Source organism: Giraffa tippelskirchi, chromosome 6 (assembly GCF_054371585.1).
Source record: "Giraffa tippelskirchi isolate mGirTip1 chromosome 6, T2T-mGirTip1v1.2.pri, whole genome shotgun sequence".
Lineage (NCBI taxonomy): Eukaryota > Metazoa > Chordata > Mammalia > Artiodactyla > Giraffidae > Giraffa > Giraffa tippelskirchi.
In genome coordinates this window covers 16,723,565-16,743,378 of record NC_137280.1, presented here as the reverse complement: position 1 = coordinate 16,743,378, position 19,814 = coordinate 16,723,565, and the positions used below count along the sequence as shown (strand labels likewise).

The 19,814-nt window shown below is 41.2% G+C and overlaps 1 protein-coding gene across 19 annotated transcripts; it reads left to right on the top strand.

Moving 5' to 3' along the window:
* The first annotated feature begins 434 nt into the window (after nucleotides 1-434).
* PABPC1 (poly(A) binding protein cytoplasmic 1) lies at nucleotides 435-18,351 on the top strand. 19 transcript variants are annotated; one of them, XR_014057455.1, is made up of 16 exons: nucleotides 435-479; nucleotides 1,334-1,843; nucleotides 5,133-5,326; nucleotides 7,281-7,396; nucleotides 9,207-9,337; nucleotides 10,596-10,690; nucleotides 11,047-11,184; nucleotides 11,377-11,472; nucleotides 13,615-13,887; nucleotides 14,281-14,371; nucleotides 14,796-14,906; nucleotides 14,989-15,143; nucleotides 15,691-15,779; nucleotides 16,309-16,439; nucleotides 17,017-17,110; nucleotides 17,907-18,351. XR_014057455.1 is itself a non-coding variant. In XM_081503454.1 (16 exons), exons 2-15 carry the CDS (start codon nucleotides 1,651-1,653, stop codon nucleotides 17,107-17,109), a joined length of 1,902 nt encoding a protein of 633 aa, XP_081359580.1. In that variant the 5' UTR covers nucleotides 435-479; nucleotides 1,334-1,650; the 3' UTR covers nucleotide 17,110; nucleotides 17,907-18,351. The 19 variants fall into 19 exon arrangements, 10 of the variants coding, with proteins under 10 accessions (XP_081359580.1, XP_081359575.1, XP_081359579.1 ...); XR_014057450.1 differs by having other exon boundaries at nucleotides 9,207-9,346; XR_014057454.1 differs by having other exon boundaries at nucleotides 1,331-1,843.
* Nucleotides 18,352-19,814: the final 1,463 nt, after the last annotated feature.

The following is a 19,814-nucleotide window of genomic DNA, read 5'->3' as shown; positions in this document are numbered from 1 at the left end:
AGACTTGCACTTTGCAGGAAAACATTTTTCTGGAGTCCTGTTCTCTGTTTCAAATTGCTGGCAGAAGTAGCACAAAATCAGTGACTCCACCCTAGCCTCTTAAGTGAATTGTGATCACGATACTTTAAAAAGGGAAGCGGACAAAGACCTCAAAATAGTTTGCCCAAATTAAAATCACGCTGACCAACGACAGCGCCCAGATGGGAGACCCGGGAAGTCTTAAGGGCTCGGAAAAGAAAGGACCGGGAGTCCGAGGGCCCCTCCGCTCCCCGGTCCTCAATTGGAAGCACGACCCGGGTCAAGCTGGAACGGTTGCGGGGGGCGCGGGTGGGTGGGTCCCCGAGCGGGCGGCCAGGACCCGGGGCCGGTTGGGGGTCAGCGAGCGCCGCGGCCGTTGAGGACTCCAGCTCCCAGCAGGCACCGCTTCCGCGGCCGAGGCGCGTGGCGGCGCTGCCCGCTGGGACTCGTAGTGCGGTCTGGTAGGAAAACCGGGGAGCCAGCCTGGGCTCCTTTTCGCCCACGTTGCGGAAACTGGGCCGAGGGGGAATCACGCCGGCCCACTCTCGCCCGGCGGCCCTAGGGGCGGGGGGGGGGCGAGTGGAACACGACTGGGGGCGGCGGGAAGAGGGCCCTTGGGGGCCGCGCACGTGGGGGGTAGTTAAGCGCCGAGAAACCCGGAAGCCCCGCGCACCGCCCACCGCCCTGGTGACGGCTCAACGCCTCTCCCGGGTGGAGGTGGAGCGGGGTGTGTGGGAGGAAGGGCCGGCCCACCCGTCTCCTCACAGAGAGCCTCCCGCGAACCGGCCCTCCCCTCCCCCACGGGCCCTACGCCGCGAGGGGCCCGCCCACACCCCCCAAGACCCCGGCGCGTGCGCAGAAGCCCCGCCCCTCCGCCCCAGCCCCACCCCCTACACCCGCAGCCGCCGCCGCCGCCGCCGCCACTTCCTCTCCCTTCCTCTCTGCTCTTTTCCTCCTCCTGTTTTTCTCTTCCCTCCTCCCCCTCCGCCTCCTTGTCTCCTCCCCCTCCGGCGCTGACGCTCGCGTAGGGTCCTGGCGTCAGACGCGCGGGGGGCGGGGCGAGTGCGGCGGGGGCTATAAGTAGAGGGTGCAGGAGGCGGTGCTTCCCCTTCTCCCCGGCGGTTAGTGCTGAGAGTGCGGAGTGTGTGCTCCGGGCTCGGAACACACATTTATTATTAAAAAAATCAAAAAAAAATCTAAAAAAATCTTTTAAAAAACCCCAAAAAAAATTTACAAAAAAATCCGCGTCTCCCCCGCCGGAGACTTTTATTTTATTTTTTTCCTTCCTCTTTTATAAAATAACCCGGTGAAGCAGCCGAGACCGACCCGCCCGCCCGCGGCCCCGCAGCAGCTCCAAGAAGGAACCAAGAGACCGAGGCCTTCTCCCGCTGCCCGGACCCGACACCGCCACCCTCGCTCCCCAGCCGGCAGCCAGCAGCCAAGCCTCCAGCGGCAGCGGATCGACCCGATTCTGCGGCCGTTGAGTAGTTCCCGATTCCGGTTGATTTTTGTCCCTCTGCGCTTGCCCCCGCTCCCCTCCCCCCGGCTCCGGCCCCCCGGCCCCGGCACTCGCTCCCCTCTTCTGACGGGAAAGGTCGCGCGGCCTGTGGCCCTGCAGGCAGCCGTGCCGAGATGAACCCCAGCGCCCCCAGCTACCCCATGGCCTCCCTCTACGTGGGGGACCTACACCCCGACGTGACCGAGGCGATGCTCTATGAGAAGTTCAGCCCGGCCGGGCCCATCCTCTCCATCCGGGTCTGCAGGGACATGATCACCCGTCGCTCCTTGGGCTACGCGTATGTGAACTTCCAGCAGCCGGCGGACGGTGAGAGCCGGGCCCGGCGGGCGGGCGGGCGGCCATGAGGCTCAGGCGGCGGCGGGCGGGCTAGGCCGGCGGGCCCGGGGGGGAGGGGGCGGGAGGGCATGTCACCCCACCCGAGGCCAGCGGGCCGAGGCTGGGGCGTCGGGACCCCGGCTCCCCGCGCCGGCCGGGGCCCGCGCCGCCAGCAGCCGCACGTCCCTCGCGCGCCGGGCCACTTCCTTCTCCGCGACCATTTTCTCGGCATCGGCAGCGCTCAAACTTTAGGGTGATGACGCGCCCGGAGAATGGATGAGGTTGGGTTCTAACACGACGCGGCGCCCCCACCCCCCACCCCCCCGGTAGCGGCGAGATCCTGGGGGGTGTCGAGCGCCGAGCCCCCTTCTCTGGTAGTCGGTGGAGGCGCTCCCAACACCCCCAGGCTCCTGCCGGCGCCCCCGGACTGGGAGGAAGTGCATTTCGGTGCCCGAAAAATACCACGTGTTGAACCCGGTAACCTCCCAGGCCCGAGGCCTGTACCCTGCCGCGGGTCCAGTCGCCTGGGGAGGCGCGGGGACTTGTAGTAAAGTTAATCTGGTGCTCTGGTGGTCGTCCTCAGGTTTCTGCGACTATTCTCACTAACGTGTGAGTGACTGACGGCTCCAGAAGTGTAAATTACCAACGAGACGTTGCTTTGGGGGGTTTCCCTTAGTTCAGACGGTTCTTGTAACAGCAAGTTAGGAGAGAGGGGATGTAGAAGATGACCCATCGTTTTCGCAGGCAATTTAGTTTTGATTTTTAAAATCTAGTTTCGTAGTACTGGTAATTCGGGGTTTGTTTGTTTTTTCTTTTTTTTTTTAACCTCCTGAAATCGTCTCTGGTTTTGAGGGATTTTACTTAAAAATATCGTCCCCAATTTTGACTGTAAAATGTTGCTTGTGAGCGTAGTATGTATTAGACCATTATACTTAAGTGGTATTCTAGTGGTGATTTCCTTATAAAAGTGGTACAGAATATTCACACATAATAGGGAATGATTGAGTGAAAAGTAAGGGATTAGTTTGAATGTTTGAGAAAAAAGATGCGCTTAACCTTATATTTTTAAACAGTTCACAAAAATTCGAATATCTGGCAGGTAGATATGTGTCCTGATGAGTTGCCAGGATTTTTCTTTATAGCTGAATCAATTGACTTGGAAAAGTCATTTTCACTTAATTTTGTGATCCATTTTTGCCCTTTTTCCCCTTGGCTACTTGAATATATGTCAAGTATTATAAAATATAAGGAATTTATTTTTGTAGGAAAGGCCTTGAAGGTGGAATTTAAAACTTTTATCTCGTTAAGGAATTATTTTGTGATCAGTTTTTCACTAGGTAAAGTTAATACTGAGATTTGGTGGTAGACAGGCTGTTGAGCCACATCAAGTTGTAAAACTGCACTGCAGGCTTTCTGCCCTTTGCCCTGTAGGCACTAGTTCCAAATGCTTCTCTGTAAGGATTCTTCCCAACTCTGATCAAGTTTATCACTAAGTGGAAGATCAGGAAAGGTAATTTGGGTGCAGATGATCACAAACTGAAGGGTTGATAGAGAAAACTTGAACGAACAAATTCTAGAAATGTGAACTTTTGAAACTGTTAAGTTTCTAAACTTAACAATTTTAAGTCAGAAAAAAATTTTTTTTAATTTCTTGGGATTTGAAAAGTTGAACTTCAGGTTACCATGGTTACAGTACACTCACTGTGTATTATCCTCTATACTGGTAGACCTGTACTGTCACTACTGAAAAGAAGGTAGCATTTCTCCATCTTCAGTTTATTTTTTCCTATGTGTATACAAATTATTCTCTTTCCAAATAATTAAGTGATTTTCCTTCTACTCACCCCTTATTTTGCTACATTGGTGCACTTGTAGAATAGCTTCTGAAAGTGATCAGTTTCCAATTTAACAGGAAAAGGTGACTCATTCAAAACAAGCTCAAGCAAAGTCAGCTAGAAAAGTAGGGGAGCTGAATAGGTGTGGCCAGTTGATAAATGAGCTGACAGCTGATTGTCACTATCTTCTAGAAACTGAAATTTTCAATTACAGAAAGAAGTGGCCGGAAAATTTGTTTCCTCACTAACTTTACAGTTAACACTAGCATGGTATTTGTGAAAATTGATGTTTCAGAACTTCAAATGGACTGTGTGTGTCCCTTCTTTAGGAGCTAGTCTTTTCTACTTAAGGATATATTTTTCCATTTAGAGTCCAAACTTTTTTTTTTAATTAGTTTATTTATCTATTTTTTAACTTTACAATATTGTATTGGTTTTGCCATACATTGACATGAATCCACCATGGGTGTACATGTGTTCCCCTTCCAGAACCCCCCTCCCACTTCCCTCCCCATCCCATCCCTCCGGGTCATCCCGGTGCACCAGCCCCGAGCACCCTGTATCATGCATCGAATCAAACTTCTTTAATAAGTGTTTCTTTAATGGTACAGGTGCACATAATTTGATCTTTCATAGACTCTGAACTCAGATTTTGAAATTTTCTAGCACTATCCAGAAGTAATTAATCATCAGTTATTAAGTAAATGATCTAAGATAAAACTGGTTTTATATGTATTAATATATACATAGTTGGACTGTTCTAAACCAGGTTATTTAAAAAATTTTGTTAATAGCTAAATATGCTCAACTTCACATTAGTTTTTGAAGGCATGACTCAAATGTTTCTGAATGGATTAAAACCTTTCGTTTTTTTTTTTTTTTAACATGGTAGTAGGAAGTTGTGCCATGAGTCACTAAAATCCCCCCCCAATAAGTCGAACTTTTTTTTTTGGAAGATGTGCTAGTTTTTGTGTAATGCTGACAGGAATAGGCAATAAAACATTTTTAACAAGTAGTAGGGAATAAGTTAAAATGCTTGAAAATCTGTGAACTGCTCTGCTTGTGGATAATCTATAGTTGCTTTTAGTGTCTTTTTATATTGCTTATCAAGCAGATTGTGAAGGGGAAATCTGTTTTAATAGTTGACTAGAAACAAAAAAGCACTTCTAAATTTCATGGCAATTAAAGGAAGAGATTGCTTCAGAAATACGTTAGTTCTAAACAGTATGTCATCTGTTAACATGTGGGAAATTTGGAATTTCTTGATACTTGTCTTTTTTGTGTTGTATAATATAAATCTAGACTGACAGGTGTAAGGCCCAGCCATCTTCAGTTTAAAGAGGTAGAGGGGCCATGTGCTCAATTATTCCTTCCACAAAAGATTATATTAAGTAGACTGTAAAAGTTTTGAATAATATTTACTTTGAAAATGTCCTTTCTTGCAGCGGAGCGTGCTTTGGACACCATGAATTTTGATGTGATAAAGGGCAAGCCAGTACGCATCATGTGGTCTCAGCGTGATCCATCACTTCGCAAAAGTGGAGTGGGCAACATATTCATTAAAAATTTAGATAAATCCATTGATAATAAAGCACTGTATGATACATTTTCTGCTTTTGGTAACATCCTTTCATGTAAGGTAAGCAAAAATGTGACAAGTAAACATAATTTACTGTTCATGGGGTTCTCAAGGCAAGAATACTGAAGTGGTTTGCCATTCCCTTCTCAAGTGGACCATGTTTTGTCAGAACTCTCCATCATGACCCATCTTGGGTGGCCCTGCACAGCATGGCTCATAGTTGCATTGAGTTAGACAAGGCTCTGGTCCATGTGATCAGATTGGTTAGTTTTCTGTGATTGTGGTTTTCAGTCTGTCATCCCTCTGGAGAAGGATAAGAGGCTTATGCAAGCTTCCTGATGGGAGAGACTGACTGAGGGGGAAACTGAGTCTTGTTCTGATGGGCAGGGCCATGCTCAGTAAATCTTAATCAATCCAATTTTCTGTTGATGAGCAGAGCTGTGTTCCCTCCCTGTTGTTTGACCTGAGGCCAAACTATGGTGGAGGTAATGAAGATAATGGGCAGCCTCCTTCAAAATGTCCCATGCACGCTTGCACTGCTGAACTCAGTGCCCCCAACCCTCTAGCAGGCCACCACTGACCCATAGCTCCAGGGGAGACTCCTGGACACTCACGGGCAAGTCTGGGTCAGCCTCTTGTGAAGTCACTGCTCCTTTCTCCTGGGTCCTAGTGTGCATAAGGTTTTGTTTGGGCTCTCTCAGAGTCTGTTTCCCCAGTCCTGTAAGTTCTGACGGCACTATGGTGAGGTTAATAGCAACCTCCTCCAAAAGGGCTTATTGCACCCAGAGCCCCTGCCCCACAGCAGTCCACCGCTGACCCGTACTTCACAGGAGTCACTCAAACACAATTCTGGCTCAGTCTCGGGTCTTTGGGTCCTGGTGCAAACAAGGTTTGTTTGAGCCCTCTAAGCATCTCTGACATGGGGTTTGATTCTAAACATGATTTCGCCCCTCCTACCATCTTACTGGCTTCTCCTTTGCCCGTGGACGTGGGGTAACTTTTTGGTGGGATCCAACATTCTGCTGTTAACTCCTGTCAGAGCCTAAATAGGCCCCAAAGATGAAAGTTGGATAAGACAAGGTTCTTGCGCTTGCTGAGCACACAATCATCTTTCACTAGATAATCAGAAATCAAATTTGGAAAGTAATTGGGAACACTGGTGTAGGTCAAAGAACCCTGTGCGGAAATACTTGGTTCAAAACAACAAACTATCCATGGTGAAATTTGTCTCGTAATAATAGGTTATAAAAAAAATTTTAAAGTGATAATAGTAAAAATATATCTAGGAATTTCTAAGGAGCTGTTGTGGGTAGTGTGAGCAACTCAACTGAACTGAACACTTATTTACAGTGTTGTAGCTGTGTGCTTCGGAGAAGGCAATGGCACCCCACTCCTCTTGCCTGGAAAATCCCATGGACGGAGGAGCCTGGTAGGCTGCAGTCCATGGGGTCGCTACAAGTCGGACATGACTGAGCGACTTACTTTCACTTTTCACTTTTGTGCATTGGAGAAGGAAATGGCAACCCACTCCAGTGTTCTTGGCTGGAGAATCCCAGGGACGGCGGAGCCTGGTGGGCTGCCGTCTATAGGGGTCGCACAGAGTCGGGCACGACTGAAGCGACTTAGCAGCAGCAGCAGCAGCTGTGTGCTTAGTCGCTCAGTCTTCTCTGACTCTTTGCAGTCCTTTGGACTATAGCCTGCTAGGCTCCTCTGTTGATGGGGTTTTTCAGGCAAGAATACTGGAGTGGGTTGCCAATCCTTTCTCCAGGGGATCTTCCGAACCTAGAGATTGAACCGCCATCTCCTGTACCTCTTGCATTGCAGGCACACTTTACCCACTGAGCCATGGGGGAGCTACTCGTAGTTTATTCCTTAAGATAGCAACGGTGCTTTCTGTTAATGGATATCTTTATTTCCCAAATACCGAGGTTAGGTAGCTGACAAGTTTTCTGAGCATTGGAAAAATCCTAAATCAATAGTAAGTAATGAAAAATTGGTATGCATTTTTCCCTAGGTGGTTTGTGATGAAAATGGTTCCAAGGGTTATGGATTTGTGCATTTTGAGACACAGGAAGCAGCTGAAAGAGCTATTGAAAAAATGAATGGGATGCTTCTAAATGATCGCAAAGTGTAAGTATAAATATGAAGTTAATCATACTTCAAATCTGTTTTTAGTAGTTAAAATTAATTCATCCATTTTACAAGAAATATATTTGTGCTCAAAAGAGATAACAGCTAGAGTGAAAATTAATAAACCATATCTTGGTAGATTTTATAATTGTCTTTTCTCCATATTAACTGTAACATACAAATAACAGTGAATTAATACAACCGGTCAGCATTCAAACCGAAAAGAAAAAGGAGAATCTAGGTATGCTGAAATATAAAGCTTTCCCAGAAATAAGTGCACAGTTGAAAAACTAAGAAATCCAGGCAGAAACTTAGTCATAATTCTCAAGGTGATAATTAGCCCATTTTACATTCAAAGCTGGGGCTAACTAAAATGATTTGCCTATGTTTTACATGCTGGTATGACAGATAAACTGGGATACAAATTCGTTGGATAAATTCAGAGCCCAGGGTAGCTCTTTACTTGGCCTTGTTAGTCTCTCAGTTGTGTCCTAACTCTTTGTGGCCTCCATGGACTGTCACCTGCCAGGCTCCTCTGTTCAGTGGAATTCTCTGTGCAAGAATACTGGAGTAGGTTGCCATTTCCTTCTTCAAGGGATCTTCACGACCCAGGGATCAAACTTGGGTCTCTTGCTTTGCAGGCAGATTCTTTCCTCTCTGAGCCACCAGGGATTCTTTACCCTACTCCTACAACGATTGTTGTAATTGTGACAGTTTGGCTCCCTTTTCCGTGTTAAGATAAATCAAATAAATCAGACGTCTTCATGGTTTATCTTTTCTGAAATAAACTTTTAAAATGATACTGATAAAACCTCTGTAAGACTTTCTGCTACAGGTTGTAAAAATACAGATTTTTATAAGCCCAAATAAATTATAAATCTCAATTTTCTTTATCTTCTATGCCAGTGGATTTTTCTTATCTGGGCAGATTCAGCCTTGAGGTCATCTTGTAAGTGATCTGTGAGTTCATGTTGCCATGTAAACTGGGGTAATGGCACACAAATTGGGTTTGGTTCTTAGAAGTCAGCTGCATCACTCTTGAATCTGTGTCAGGCGGCATGGTCAGTCTGTTCATGGAGGGGTCATGCACGTGGTGTTAGCTGTGGGAATTCTGTCAGCCGCATGGTTAAGGAAAGGTTTGGAAAATATATGTGTAAGAAAACCAGCAACTTCTCAGTGTGAACAGTGTTTACAAAGGATAATTCTTAAAGTTAGTACATCTTTAGATGAGAAAAATGTTAAGCATCATTAGCATTTACAGATGAAAATATCTTTGGCCTGTCAGCAGTGGTTTAGAGGAGAAAATGGCTACCACTGGTGACGGTCTAAATTAAATTAAGAACTTGATTTATTGCTGTTTTGTGAGTATAAAATGATATAATCCTATTTTGGAAAGCAGTTTGTAGGTATAAACTTAAGGTCATTTATATAACCTTTGAACTGCCGTGATTTCTACAGCACTCTCCTAAGAACAAGTAACAGTCTTGTAAAGTTATGGCATTATTTATAAAAGCAAAAAGTTGTGCTATCCACAATGGAATGTTATGTTCCCATTGAGAACATTTATAAAACTAATTGCATGGAGAAGCACCACCATGTGGGAGGAGGGAGATGGGGGGGTCCTAAGGGAATAAAATCATAGGTATCTTCTCTGAAAAGAAATTGTGCTAGATAGACTTAAACACAGAAAACAAAACAAAAAGACACACTAATATTCAATCATGTTCTGGGTGGAATTATCTATGAGGCTTAATTAACCTGAACTTCATAAAGTAGAACCTAATTTTATAGTTCTTACATATTTTATTAGATTTGTTGGAAGATTTAAGTCTCGTAAAGAACGAGAAGCAGAACTTGGAGCTAGGGCAAAAGAGTTCACCAATGTTTACATCAAGAATTTTGGAGAAGACATGGATGATGAGCGCCTTAAGGATCTCTTTGGCAAGTTTGGTAATGTGTCTGAATTAAATTTTTATATTCACATTGTTAGTTTTGGATAATATTTTATACTAAAAATAAATGAGACTTCATGGTACTTAAGTTTTGTAGTTAATTTGGATTAAGCTACTGATAGTCCATTATACTAGCATATAAGTAAACTTCTATCCAGTTTAAAGGTTAACAGCCTTGCGTTAGCGCAGTAAGTTGTGACTGTGTAATTGGAACAGACTTTGAAAGGTTTTGCTACGTTAAGAAATTGTGCTGGATTTATGCACTAACGGATCCCATCTCATCAGAGGCATTGCATGTGACACAGCCAACTTAGATTGGAATGTAGTCTTTAATTATGGGTTAGGAGAGCTGGCCAGCTTTAGGATATTTGGCCAGTCTCAGCATCATGTTTGAGCAATTTAAAATAATAACTTGCAGCAATCCAGATTTTCCAGTGACGTGTAACCAGTCTCACTTTAGATAGTTGTGTAGTAATCAGAAGATGAACCTGACATTGTACTCTTGCAGATGATTTGCTTTCCCTTTTGGTTAACTTAAACAGGTGTTCTGTTTTTTTAAGAGCATTTCAAATCATAAAGAATTAGGAAATGTAATACTTTATTATTGCCAAGCTGTCATGCCACATTGAACCCTCTAAACAGTCGTATCTGTGCCCATAAATCTTGCAGCTTCTCTGTAATTAGATGTGATTTTTTTTTTTAACCTTTTCCTCCACCTACCTAAAATAATAGCCAGTTCAGTTAAGTCTATTTTATTGAGGGGGTTGGTGGGGGAGAAGTGTGCCTTCAGAAACATGCCATCTCCAGGTGCTTCTGTTTTGTCTTCCCCAAAGGTCAAACCCTTTGTTTCCTCTACTCCCTGTTGAAAATCAAGTGGGCCAAGGCTTAAGGAATTCTTAAGAAAATCAAGTTGTTTTAGAAGAATGCATCTGTTTTGTACTAACTGCTAAGCATAAATTAACTTTGTCATTTACATTTGTCTGAAACATACCTCCTTAAATGGAAGGAGGAATATTTCAGAGAAAGCGTTTACTTAGCTTCTTAGAAGAAATAAAGGGTCTGTGAAGAGAATGTTTAGTGCCCATGATAGGAGAGAGGGTAATTAGAGGAGGAATAAATTTCTGGAGGTTTGGGATTTTTTTTTAATCCCCATTTTTATATTCTTTTCCGCACAGCTTTTTTGAAACTTGAAACGTATAAACTAAATGTTGTATGGAATATATTTGAATCATTAAATTTTTTTTCAGGACCTGCCTTAAGTGTGAAAGTAATGACTGATGAGGGTGGAAAATCCAAAGGCTTTGGATTTGTAAGCTTTGAAAGGCATGAAGATGCACAAAAAGTAAGACCTAATATATACTTATCAGAGGCAGTGTGGGTTTTCCGTATTTTATAATAAGAAGTGGGGGATATAAAGTTGAGTTGCTCTTGCATCAAAATACACAAGCATACCACTGGCTATTCTACATGTTGTTTTTCACATGTATTGCTTTGAATTACTTGCATTTCGTGTATTAGTCCTGAGAGTATAAATTGAAAACCTGTATTATGTCTTAAAACCTCACAAAGTTTAGTTTTTGTGGTGGGTCCATCTTTAGCTTTTATAATCTAACAGATTTTCTTTATTGTTAAAAAATGAACTTATATATAGTGCAAGTTAGTAATTAAAATTTTTTGTTTTTTGTTTTTTTTGGTAAGGCTGTGGATGAGATGAATGGAAAAGAGCTCAATGGAAAACAAATTTATGTTGGTCGAGCCCAGAAAAAAGTGGAACGACAGACAGAACTTAAGCGCAAATTTGAACAGATGAAGCAAGATAGGATCACCAGATACCAGGTTCATTTTTTAACTGAACAAGTAAAACTAAGACAGGAGTGAGGAAACCTATTCTATGTTCATTTCAGTTACTGCCAGGTAACTGGAGGGTTTGCGAGGGGAAGAGGAGAGGAAGCATGGGAGAAGCTAATAGGAAGTGTGTTGAAGTACCACTGTGGTTTTCTTTTTCCAATTTTTTTTTTTTTTTTTAAGGGTGTTAACCTTTATGTGAAAAATCTTGATGATGGTATTGATGATGAACGTCTCCGGAAAGAGTTTTCTCCATTTGGCACAATCACCAGTGCAAAGGTAAAGCATATGATGCATCTTTTTTTAAGATTTGAGAAAAATCTGTGCCCATGGATGTATGTATATAAATTTTATATTTAATACTGGAGTGTTGTAAGAGAACATGGAGTATGGTAGTATTTATTCCTGAACGTGTTTATCCTTTATGTTCCCTGAAAAGCATTTAAATGGGGTATTGTACATCCATTTATTTTGAATGTATGAAGAAGCATGCATGTTTTACAAAGGAGAGTCTTTATGAAAAGTTTGGCAAGAATTTATTCTGAGAAGAGGTCATTATGTTAATTTGATAACACTTGCTGAAAAAACATTGATCAAGACAGAAAGGTGACAATTCCATGCTTGTATACTTACTGTATGCATATAAAGTTTTTATAAAACAGAGTCATAGTATACCTATTCTGCAACTTGTCGTTTTATTTTACAGATCTGGGTACATATTTATCTCAGACATTTTCTCATTTTTCACTAAGGGCTGGCTCTTCATGGTATAAGTGTACCGTAATTTATTCTGCTGTGCCTGTATTGTTGGACATTTGGGTTACTTGGGTGTTAACACTATTAGACCTACCACTGTAGCATCCTCATATATCTTTGCACACATACATACCAGTATTTCTGAAGTCCTAGAGTTGAAATTGCTGGTTAGTGGGTATGTATATTTAACGTTAATATGACAGAATTGTCCAAAAAGGCTGAACAAATTACTACTAGTCTTGTCAAGTTAGTAGAAAGTGATACACATCTTTTTAAATGAGACGTGCTATTTACGTGTTTACTTGTTTAGCCTATTCTTTGCCCATTTTTACATTGCATTGTTTTTTGATTTCATAGGGAGAATTTCATGTCAGCTCTTTATTTTATATTGCAGATATTTTTTCCAAGTCTTCCATTTAGGACTTGGGGGTCTTGTGTCATCTTAGATTTTCCCTGTATTTTGCATTTTATGATCGGAGTCAGAATCTATCTGGCAGTTGGAATTGTTTCAATGTGATATGACTATAAGCTCTACGTTAATTCAGAATTATCCCATTGTACCATATACTAGATAGTCCAAAGTCCGTCTTTTACCCACTGTTTTAAAATGTAAGCTTAACATCCCAAGTTCCTATACTTGAATGGGTATATTTCTAGACTCTTTTTGAGATGTAATTGACATAAAACATATTCAGGTATACAACATAGTTGTTTCATATTTGTGTATACTGCAGAATGATCACCACAATAAGTCTAGTTAACATTTATTACCATAGATTAAAAATATTTTTTTCTTGTAATGGTAACTTTAAAGATCCATTCTCTGCAACTTTCAGATAAGTAACACGTATTAACTATAGTCCCCACACTGTCCCTATACATCCTATTCATTGCATCCCTAGTCATTGCTTCCGTGTGACTTAATGCCTAGGAATTTGTACTTTCTGACCACCTTCATCTGTTTCCCCAAGTCCCCTGCTTCTCTGGCAGCCACCAGTCTGTTCTCTGTATCCTTGAGGCCAGTTTTTTGTTTTGTTTTGATTCCACATTTGTGTACAATCATGAATCTGTTTTATTGCTCTTTTGTTTGTTCCTGCGTCACCAGCATGCTGTTGATACAGCTGTATAGCATGCTTACATGTAGGTCTACTGAGTAGTTCATTTCATTTCCTTACTACTTGTTTAAAAAATCTATGGAGTTATTGTGAAGTTTCCTGAATGTTGTTTATACCCCAATATTTATGGCCCTTATGGTTGTGAGTGTGAAATTTTAATTTAAAATGAGACTCAACTGCTTCCTGCCCCAAAGAGTAATAAAGATCTTGTCAGCTTGATTTGTTAGAATAGTCAAATTTTAATTGTGCAGTTTTCTAAATTTTTTACTAAAGTTTAGTAGGCTTTGAATGTATTAAACCTTAATATTGAAAATCTAAAAACCTTAAAGTTTCTGTCATGTCTCTGCCCCTTTACTTTTGCTTGGCTAGGATAATGTATACATGTAGTTTACCCTTAGTATTTGAATATTAATGGGAAAATTGTGGGGAAAATGATGCAAGTATTGACAGGGTTTAGTTAAGTGTGAGCTGGTGGCTCTAGTTGATACTGTTTTTGTGCCTCATCCTTCCATTGCATTAATTGTGTGGTTTTCTAATTTTCTTTCAATAGGTTATGATGGAGGGTGGTCGCAGCAAAGGTTTTGGTTTTGTATGTTTCTCCTCCCCAGAAGAAGCCACTAAAGCAGTTACAGAAATGAACGGTAGAATTGTGGCCACCAAGCCATTGTATGTAGCTTTAGCTCAACGCAAAGAAGAGCGCCAGGCTCACCTCACTAACCAGTATATGCAGAGGATGGCAAGTGTAAGAGCTGTGCCCAACCCCGTAATCAACCCCTACCAGCCAGCACCTCCTTCAGGTTACTTCATGGCAGCTATCCCACAGGTAAGTTATAGAAGAGGGTAAAAACCTCATGAAGGTTTTCCTGTTTGGTCACCTTTAATGTTTTGTCATTACCCACCCCCACCCCCCACAAAAAGAGTAAAGTCTTAAGATGGAAAACATTGAGATGTGAATTATGATTGGATTTGAAAAATGCTTAAGAGTGTGCATGCTCTGTACTAAGTCACTTCAGTTGTGTCTGATTTTGCGACCCTTTGGACCATATAGCCCACCAGGCTCCTCTGTCCATAGGATTCTCCAGGCAAGAATATGGGAGTGGGTTGCTGTGCCCTTCTCCTGGAGTGTGAGGAGGACCTGTTAAATATTTTGAATATGCATAATGTGTTGTATCATTTGCTTTTTCTATGACTGATAACATTTGCTTGCTTCCTACAGACTCAGAACCGTGCTGCATACTATCCTCCTAGCCAAATTGCTCAACTAAGACCAAGTCCTCGCTGGACTGCTCAGGGTGCCAGACCTCATCGTAAGCCTTTTGTTTTTAAGTTGCAAAGTATTTGAACTAAAAACATAAATGAGGCAAATTAGCTGTTATATCCCAGTAGTATATTAGCTGTTGCTTTCCGTAATTTATAGTTCATTTTGGGCATGTTTAGCATTTTGTTCTTTAAAAACAAACTTAAAATGCTAGTAATATATATGCTGGTTTGATTTTTTTTTTCTTTTTATCACAAGCTTGGGAATGCATCCAACTCCATTTCATATTTTTATGCTCTGATATGAAGTGGCATAAAAGTCTGAAGAAACGACAGATAGGAGCCTAAGCTTTTAAAAAATATACTTGTTTACATTTGGTCATTTTTAGTCTTTTGTGCAAATCTCAGCTCTGAAAAAGCAAGATGAACACTGCGTTTTTCCCAGTTAATGTGTGTTCATATCTTTAAACGTAGCATTCCAAAATATGCCCGGTGCTATCCGCCCAGCCGCTCCTAGACCACCATTTAGTACTATGAGACCAGCTTCTTCACAGGTTCCACGAGTCATGTCGACACAGCGTGTTGGTGAGTCTTAACCCTTCCCATAAAAGTTGGTCTCCAATTGGAAATACGGAGATAAATACAAAAAATGTTTTTATTTTTTTAGCTAACACATCAACACAGACAATGGGTCCACGTCCTGCAGCTGCTGCTGCTGCAGCTACTCCTGCTGTTCGCACCGTTCCACAGTACAAATACGCTGCGGGAGTTCGCAATCCTCAACAACATCTTAATGCACAGCCACAGGTCACCATGCAGCAGGTGTGGATTTGATGGCTTCTTTATGATAAAGATGACAGTCCTTGAGTGCAAAGACTTTGAGGACAGCCGTATGATGTGTGAGAGCTTAAGCTGTCTAGAACATCTTGTTGAAGTCCCACTAATGGCTAGTATGTGAAAATATGTGCTATACTCCAGGAACTAGAGCAGCGTTTTCCCTTCCTGAATTGCTTATGTGATATGAGAGTTTTATTTGGCATAGTTGTAAGAAAGGGTGAAATAAAATTTAGTTTGTGAGATTTGGCTTACTGTTTATTTGCTTTTTTGACCCCTGGGACCAAAATTGTGGTTGATTATACTAGAAGTATGGTTCCAAAGACTATTCCACATAAAGAAAATTCAACATCCCTGTGCTTATAATACTTGAGCACTCAGGTGTTAATAGGTGCCTTAGACTGCATTTTCTGCCTCACTCAGCTTCTCCTGTTCATGTTTAGATTATAGTCTTTATCCATTTATTTTCCAGTGATAACTGTATTTGTGCTTGCCATTACTTCTGTACTTAGGAATTTTCCCATTTTCTTTCTAGCCTGCTGTTCATGTACAAGGTCAGGAGCCTCTGACTGCTTCCATGTTGGCATCGGCCCCTCCTCAAGAGCAGAAGCAAATGTTGGGTAAGTACCTTTGTCCCACCTGGTCAGTTACAGTAAGAGACTAGAAAATAGGAAGAGACTTGGACTGCCTTTGCACCTAAAAATGAAAGCTAGGGTGGCGGTATCTGAATTGGTATGAATGATTACCATGGCAGTTTGTCTGCCTAACTCATTAAAAGCCTGGAAAGCTATTAAAATGTTGCTTTTGATGGACAGGATAATGGGGCATGACTTGCCAGGTATCCTACCACATTTTCTGAAGGAGTTTGAAATTTGAACCAAATGAGTAAGCCACTTTGATTTTGACTGAGCACAGATTGAACACATAGCTTCATTTCATCTTTTGGCAAACTGATGCTTCCAAGAATCAATTGCCTTGTGGTCGATCTTAATCCATTTTATACTGATCATCTCATGAAAGATACTGAAATGGTGTATTATGGGTTCGCATTTATTGCTGTATATGAAGGGTTCATAAACCCCAGTTTTACTATAGTAGATGCCTTAAAAATTTTTTTTTGATTGAAGGAGTTTTTGAATGTTTTTGTTCCTAGGTGAACGGCTCTTTCCTCTAATTCAAGCCATGCACCCTACTCTTGCTGGTAAAATCACTGGCATGTTGTTGGAGATTGATAATTCAGAACTTCTTCATATGCTTGAGTCTCCAGAGTCTCTCCGTTCTAAAGTAATTTAAATTTATCATTTACCTACCAGCTTCTTATACTACACATTCCAGGATGTTTTGTAGAACATTTATAAGTGCTTTGTACAAGTCACGCACAGTTCTAAGAGCTTTATAAATATTAATTGAAAATCCTAATAACCTATGGTGCTGTTATCCCTATTTTATCGACAGGAAAACTGAAGCATAGAGAGGTTAAATAATTTGCCCGGTTGCTCACAAAGCAGCTAGTGAATGGCAAAGCTCGGTTTCAGATCCAGTCACTATAACTCCAGCGTCCATTAACTCTTAACTGTGCTCATCTGTATTGAAGAAAGGGATATTTGCTGATATTTCTGAACTTTGGGGGATTTTTGGTGGGGAGAGAGTAGGAAGTACAAGAAGTAAATAATTTCAAAACAGTGGTGGAATAGAGTCCAGAGGATACAGATGAATAGTTGGAATGTGTTTTTTTTCATAACAGTCATTAACACTTTCATCTGAGGAAAGGAGTTTGCCTTTGTTGGACATTTGTAGGTTGACGATTTGAAGCTGTCTTCTAATTATTGTTTTTCAGAACCAGTTTGTTTTCGTTTTTTAGGTTGATGAAGCTGTAGCTGTACTACAAGCCCACCAAGCAAAAGAGGCTGCCCAGAAAGCAGTTAACAGTGCCACTGGGGTTCCAACTGTTTAAAGTGAGCCTGCCTCGTGTTTCTTATTCTCACAGTATGAGCATGTATTGAAACGTAGCAGAAACTCGTTTTATCACTAATCCAAATGCATTGCCAGTTTTTCAAAGAGAAGTAAAGATACAGAGGAATTAATTACTTGTTACCTGGTATAGACTTGAATTTTTGAGATCAAGACCCCTTCAGACATTTTGCATAGTAATTTGTGTTAAATGGCTGTAAGATGGATTGGCCCTGTGTAAATAGCTATTCTTGAAGGACTTTCATAGCTTAATACATTTTCTTGGGTGGCAGTGATGAAGTTGTTTTTTGGCCTCTAATACTGCCTTTCATTACCCCCAAGAAATAGGGTGATGTAGCTGTGTAGCCAGAGCCAGGCGTGTACAGAGCTTCCCTATAAAACAGGAAATAGCCGGGGCTGTGCGGGCCATGCTCCGTGTTGCAGCTCCTCTGCCCCGCTGTCCCCATGTGAGAGTGGCCCCGCAGCCTGTGGACGAGCTTTACAGAGACAGGCTCTCAACAGGCTGAACTTGGCTGAGGGCTTTCATACTGACAAGTGCCAGTATTGGTCCTCTTACTTGTGTTTTTATTAAAATATTTGACATAACGACATTGTGTAAATTTAAGGTGTGCAATGTGTTAATTGGATACATTTGTATATTGTAAAATACAACTGTCATTATAGCTATAATTAGCACTTCTGTCACTTAGGTAAAGGTCCTTTCTTTTTAGTGGTTGGAATCATTATGTTCCTGTGTGTTAAATTTGGTGATCATAATCTCTTTTTCCCCCACATTTACAGATGATCAGGGACCATGAAAAGAAACTCGTGCTTCACCGAAGAAAAATACCTAAACATCGAAAAACTTAAATATTATGGAAAAAAAACATTGCAAAATATAAAATAAATAAAAAAAGGAAAGGAAACTTTGAACCTTATGTACCGAGCAAATGCCAGGTCTAGCAAACATAGTGCTAGTCCTAGATTACTTATTGATTTAAAAACAACAAAAAACACAAAAAAATAGTAAAATATAAAAACAAATTAATGTTTTATAGACCGTGGGAAAAAGAATTTTCAGCAAAGTACAAAAATTTAAAGCATTCCTTTCTTTAATTTTGTAATTCTTTACTGTGGAATAGCTCAGAATGTCACTTCTGTTTTAAATAACAGAATTGATAACTGAGCACGGAAACGTAATTTGGATTATAAAATTCTTGCTTTAATAAAAATTCCTTAAACAGTGCGCAGTGATGTTATGCTACTTTATTTCTCTTTGTAATTGGCTTGGGAAAATAGATGATAGTTGGAACTGACGTTAAGAGCCTCTTTCATATCAAAGGTACTGATTGTTTTTCAGAAGTTTATTACGTTTATGGAAGAGACATAAGACAATGCCTCTAATGCATTTTATGAAGTCCGATTTCCATGTGAGTTCTTTTGAGATGATTTCAATATATGATACGTTAAGGTTTCTAGGCTGGGAGAGAGCTTTTAAACTATCACTTATGTGGTATAAAACAGTAATAACTGCTGTGTTTGCTGGACAGGAGGGTGTCGATAATAGAAAAATTATACCAAAAACTAGTTACATTAAGTGTACTAAAGATTAGTTTTAAGCCTTAATTTTATAGACTTGTAATTTGACTTATTGATTATTGTGACTTAACTCAGTATAATACCTTATCATCCAAAGTACTTTTAAATAATGAAGATAATAGGGCTTCTACATTGAGAGAAGTGGATATAGAACATCAGGATTGGGGCCCAGGGCATACACATTAAACAGGTATCCCTGACAGTTTCGGTGTGCTGTAGAGAATGATCTAGTTTTAACTCTATTTCATTCTCTACACACTACTGCCAGAGTTTGCTTTGTGAGTTGCATATCTGATGATCACCGTGCTAGAATTACCTCAACTGTCTTGCCTTTGGGAGCAAATAAGTCTGTCTAAAACCTTAGCTATGACAGTGCCAGCCCTCCCTGCATATTGAAGCCTTAATCATGCTTCTGTACCTGGAATGTGTTTCACCTTATTCTGAAACTCAAGACACACAAACCCCACCTCCTGCTCATGGCTTATATCATGTACCTAGTAGGCATTATTAACAGTGATAATTTTGTATTTTGTCTGGCTGTAGTCCTTCCCTGACTGTTGAGATGAAAACAATTTTTATGAATCATGAAAGCTTTCCTCAGTGCTTTAAGAAGGCAGGGATATAGCTCAGTTTGAATACAGAATGGTACAAGCCTTCACGTTTTAAAGGAGCAACTTCTAAGATGTCTCAAGCTAAAGTTCTCACAGTTGGAAACCATTCCAGATCTAGAGTTGCAGATAGTATTCACAGACAGTAGTTTGCTTTGTATGTTGGATAGCTAGAATTCAGTATTTCATGTGTGATACAAAGATAAATCATGATTTTGAAATGTCTGTTTTCTTAGAGGAGACAACAGGTAGAGGTCTGTAATCTACTTGTAGGAATTGACATAAGAAAAAAAATCTTCATCATTGTTTGATTGTGTATTTGTAAGTTCACCTACTCAACCAAAAGTTACTTGTCACCCACAAAAATCTTTGTGCAAACAGATTTCAGTCATCTGCAGATAGCACAGAACATTGAAAAATGAGTCACCTGAAATCCATGTGTTCTCAGCCGAACTAAAAAATGCCTTGTTTCAGCTCTCAAAAACAAGTGTCCTTTTCAAGG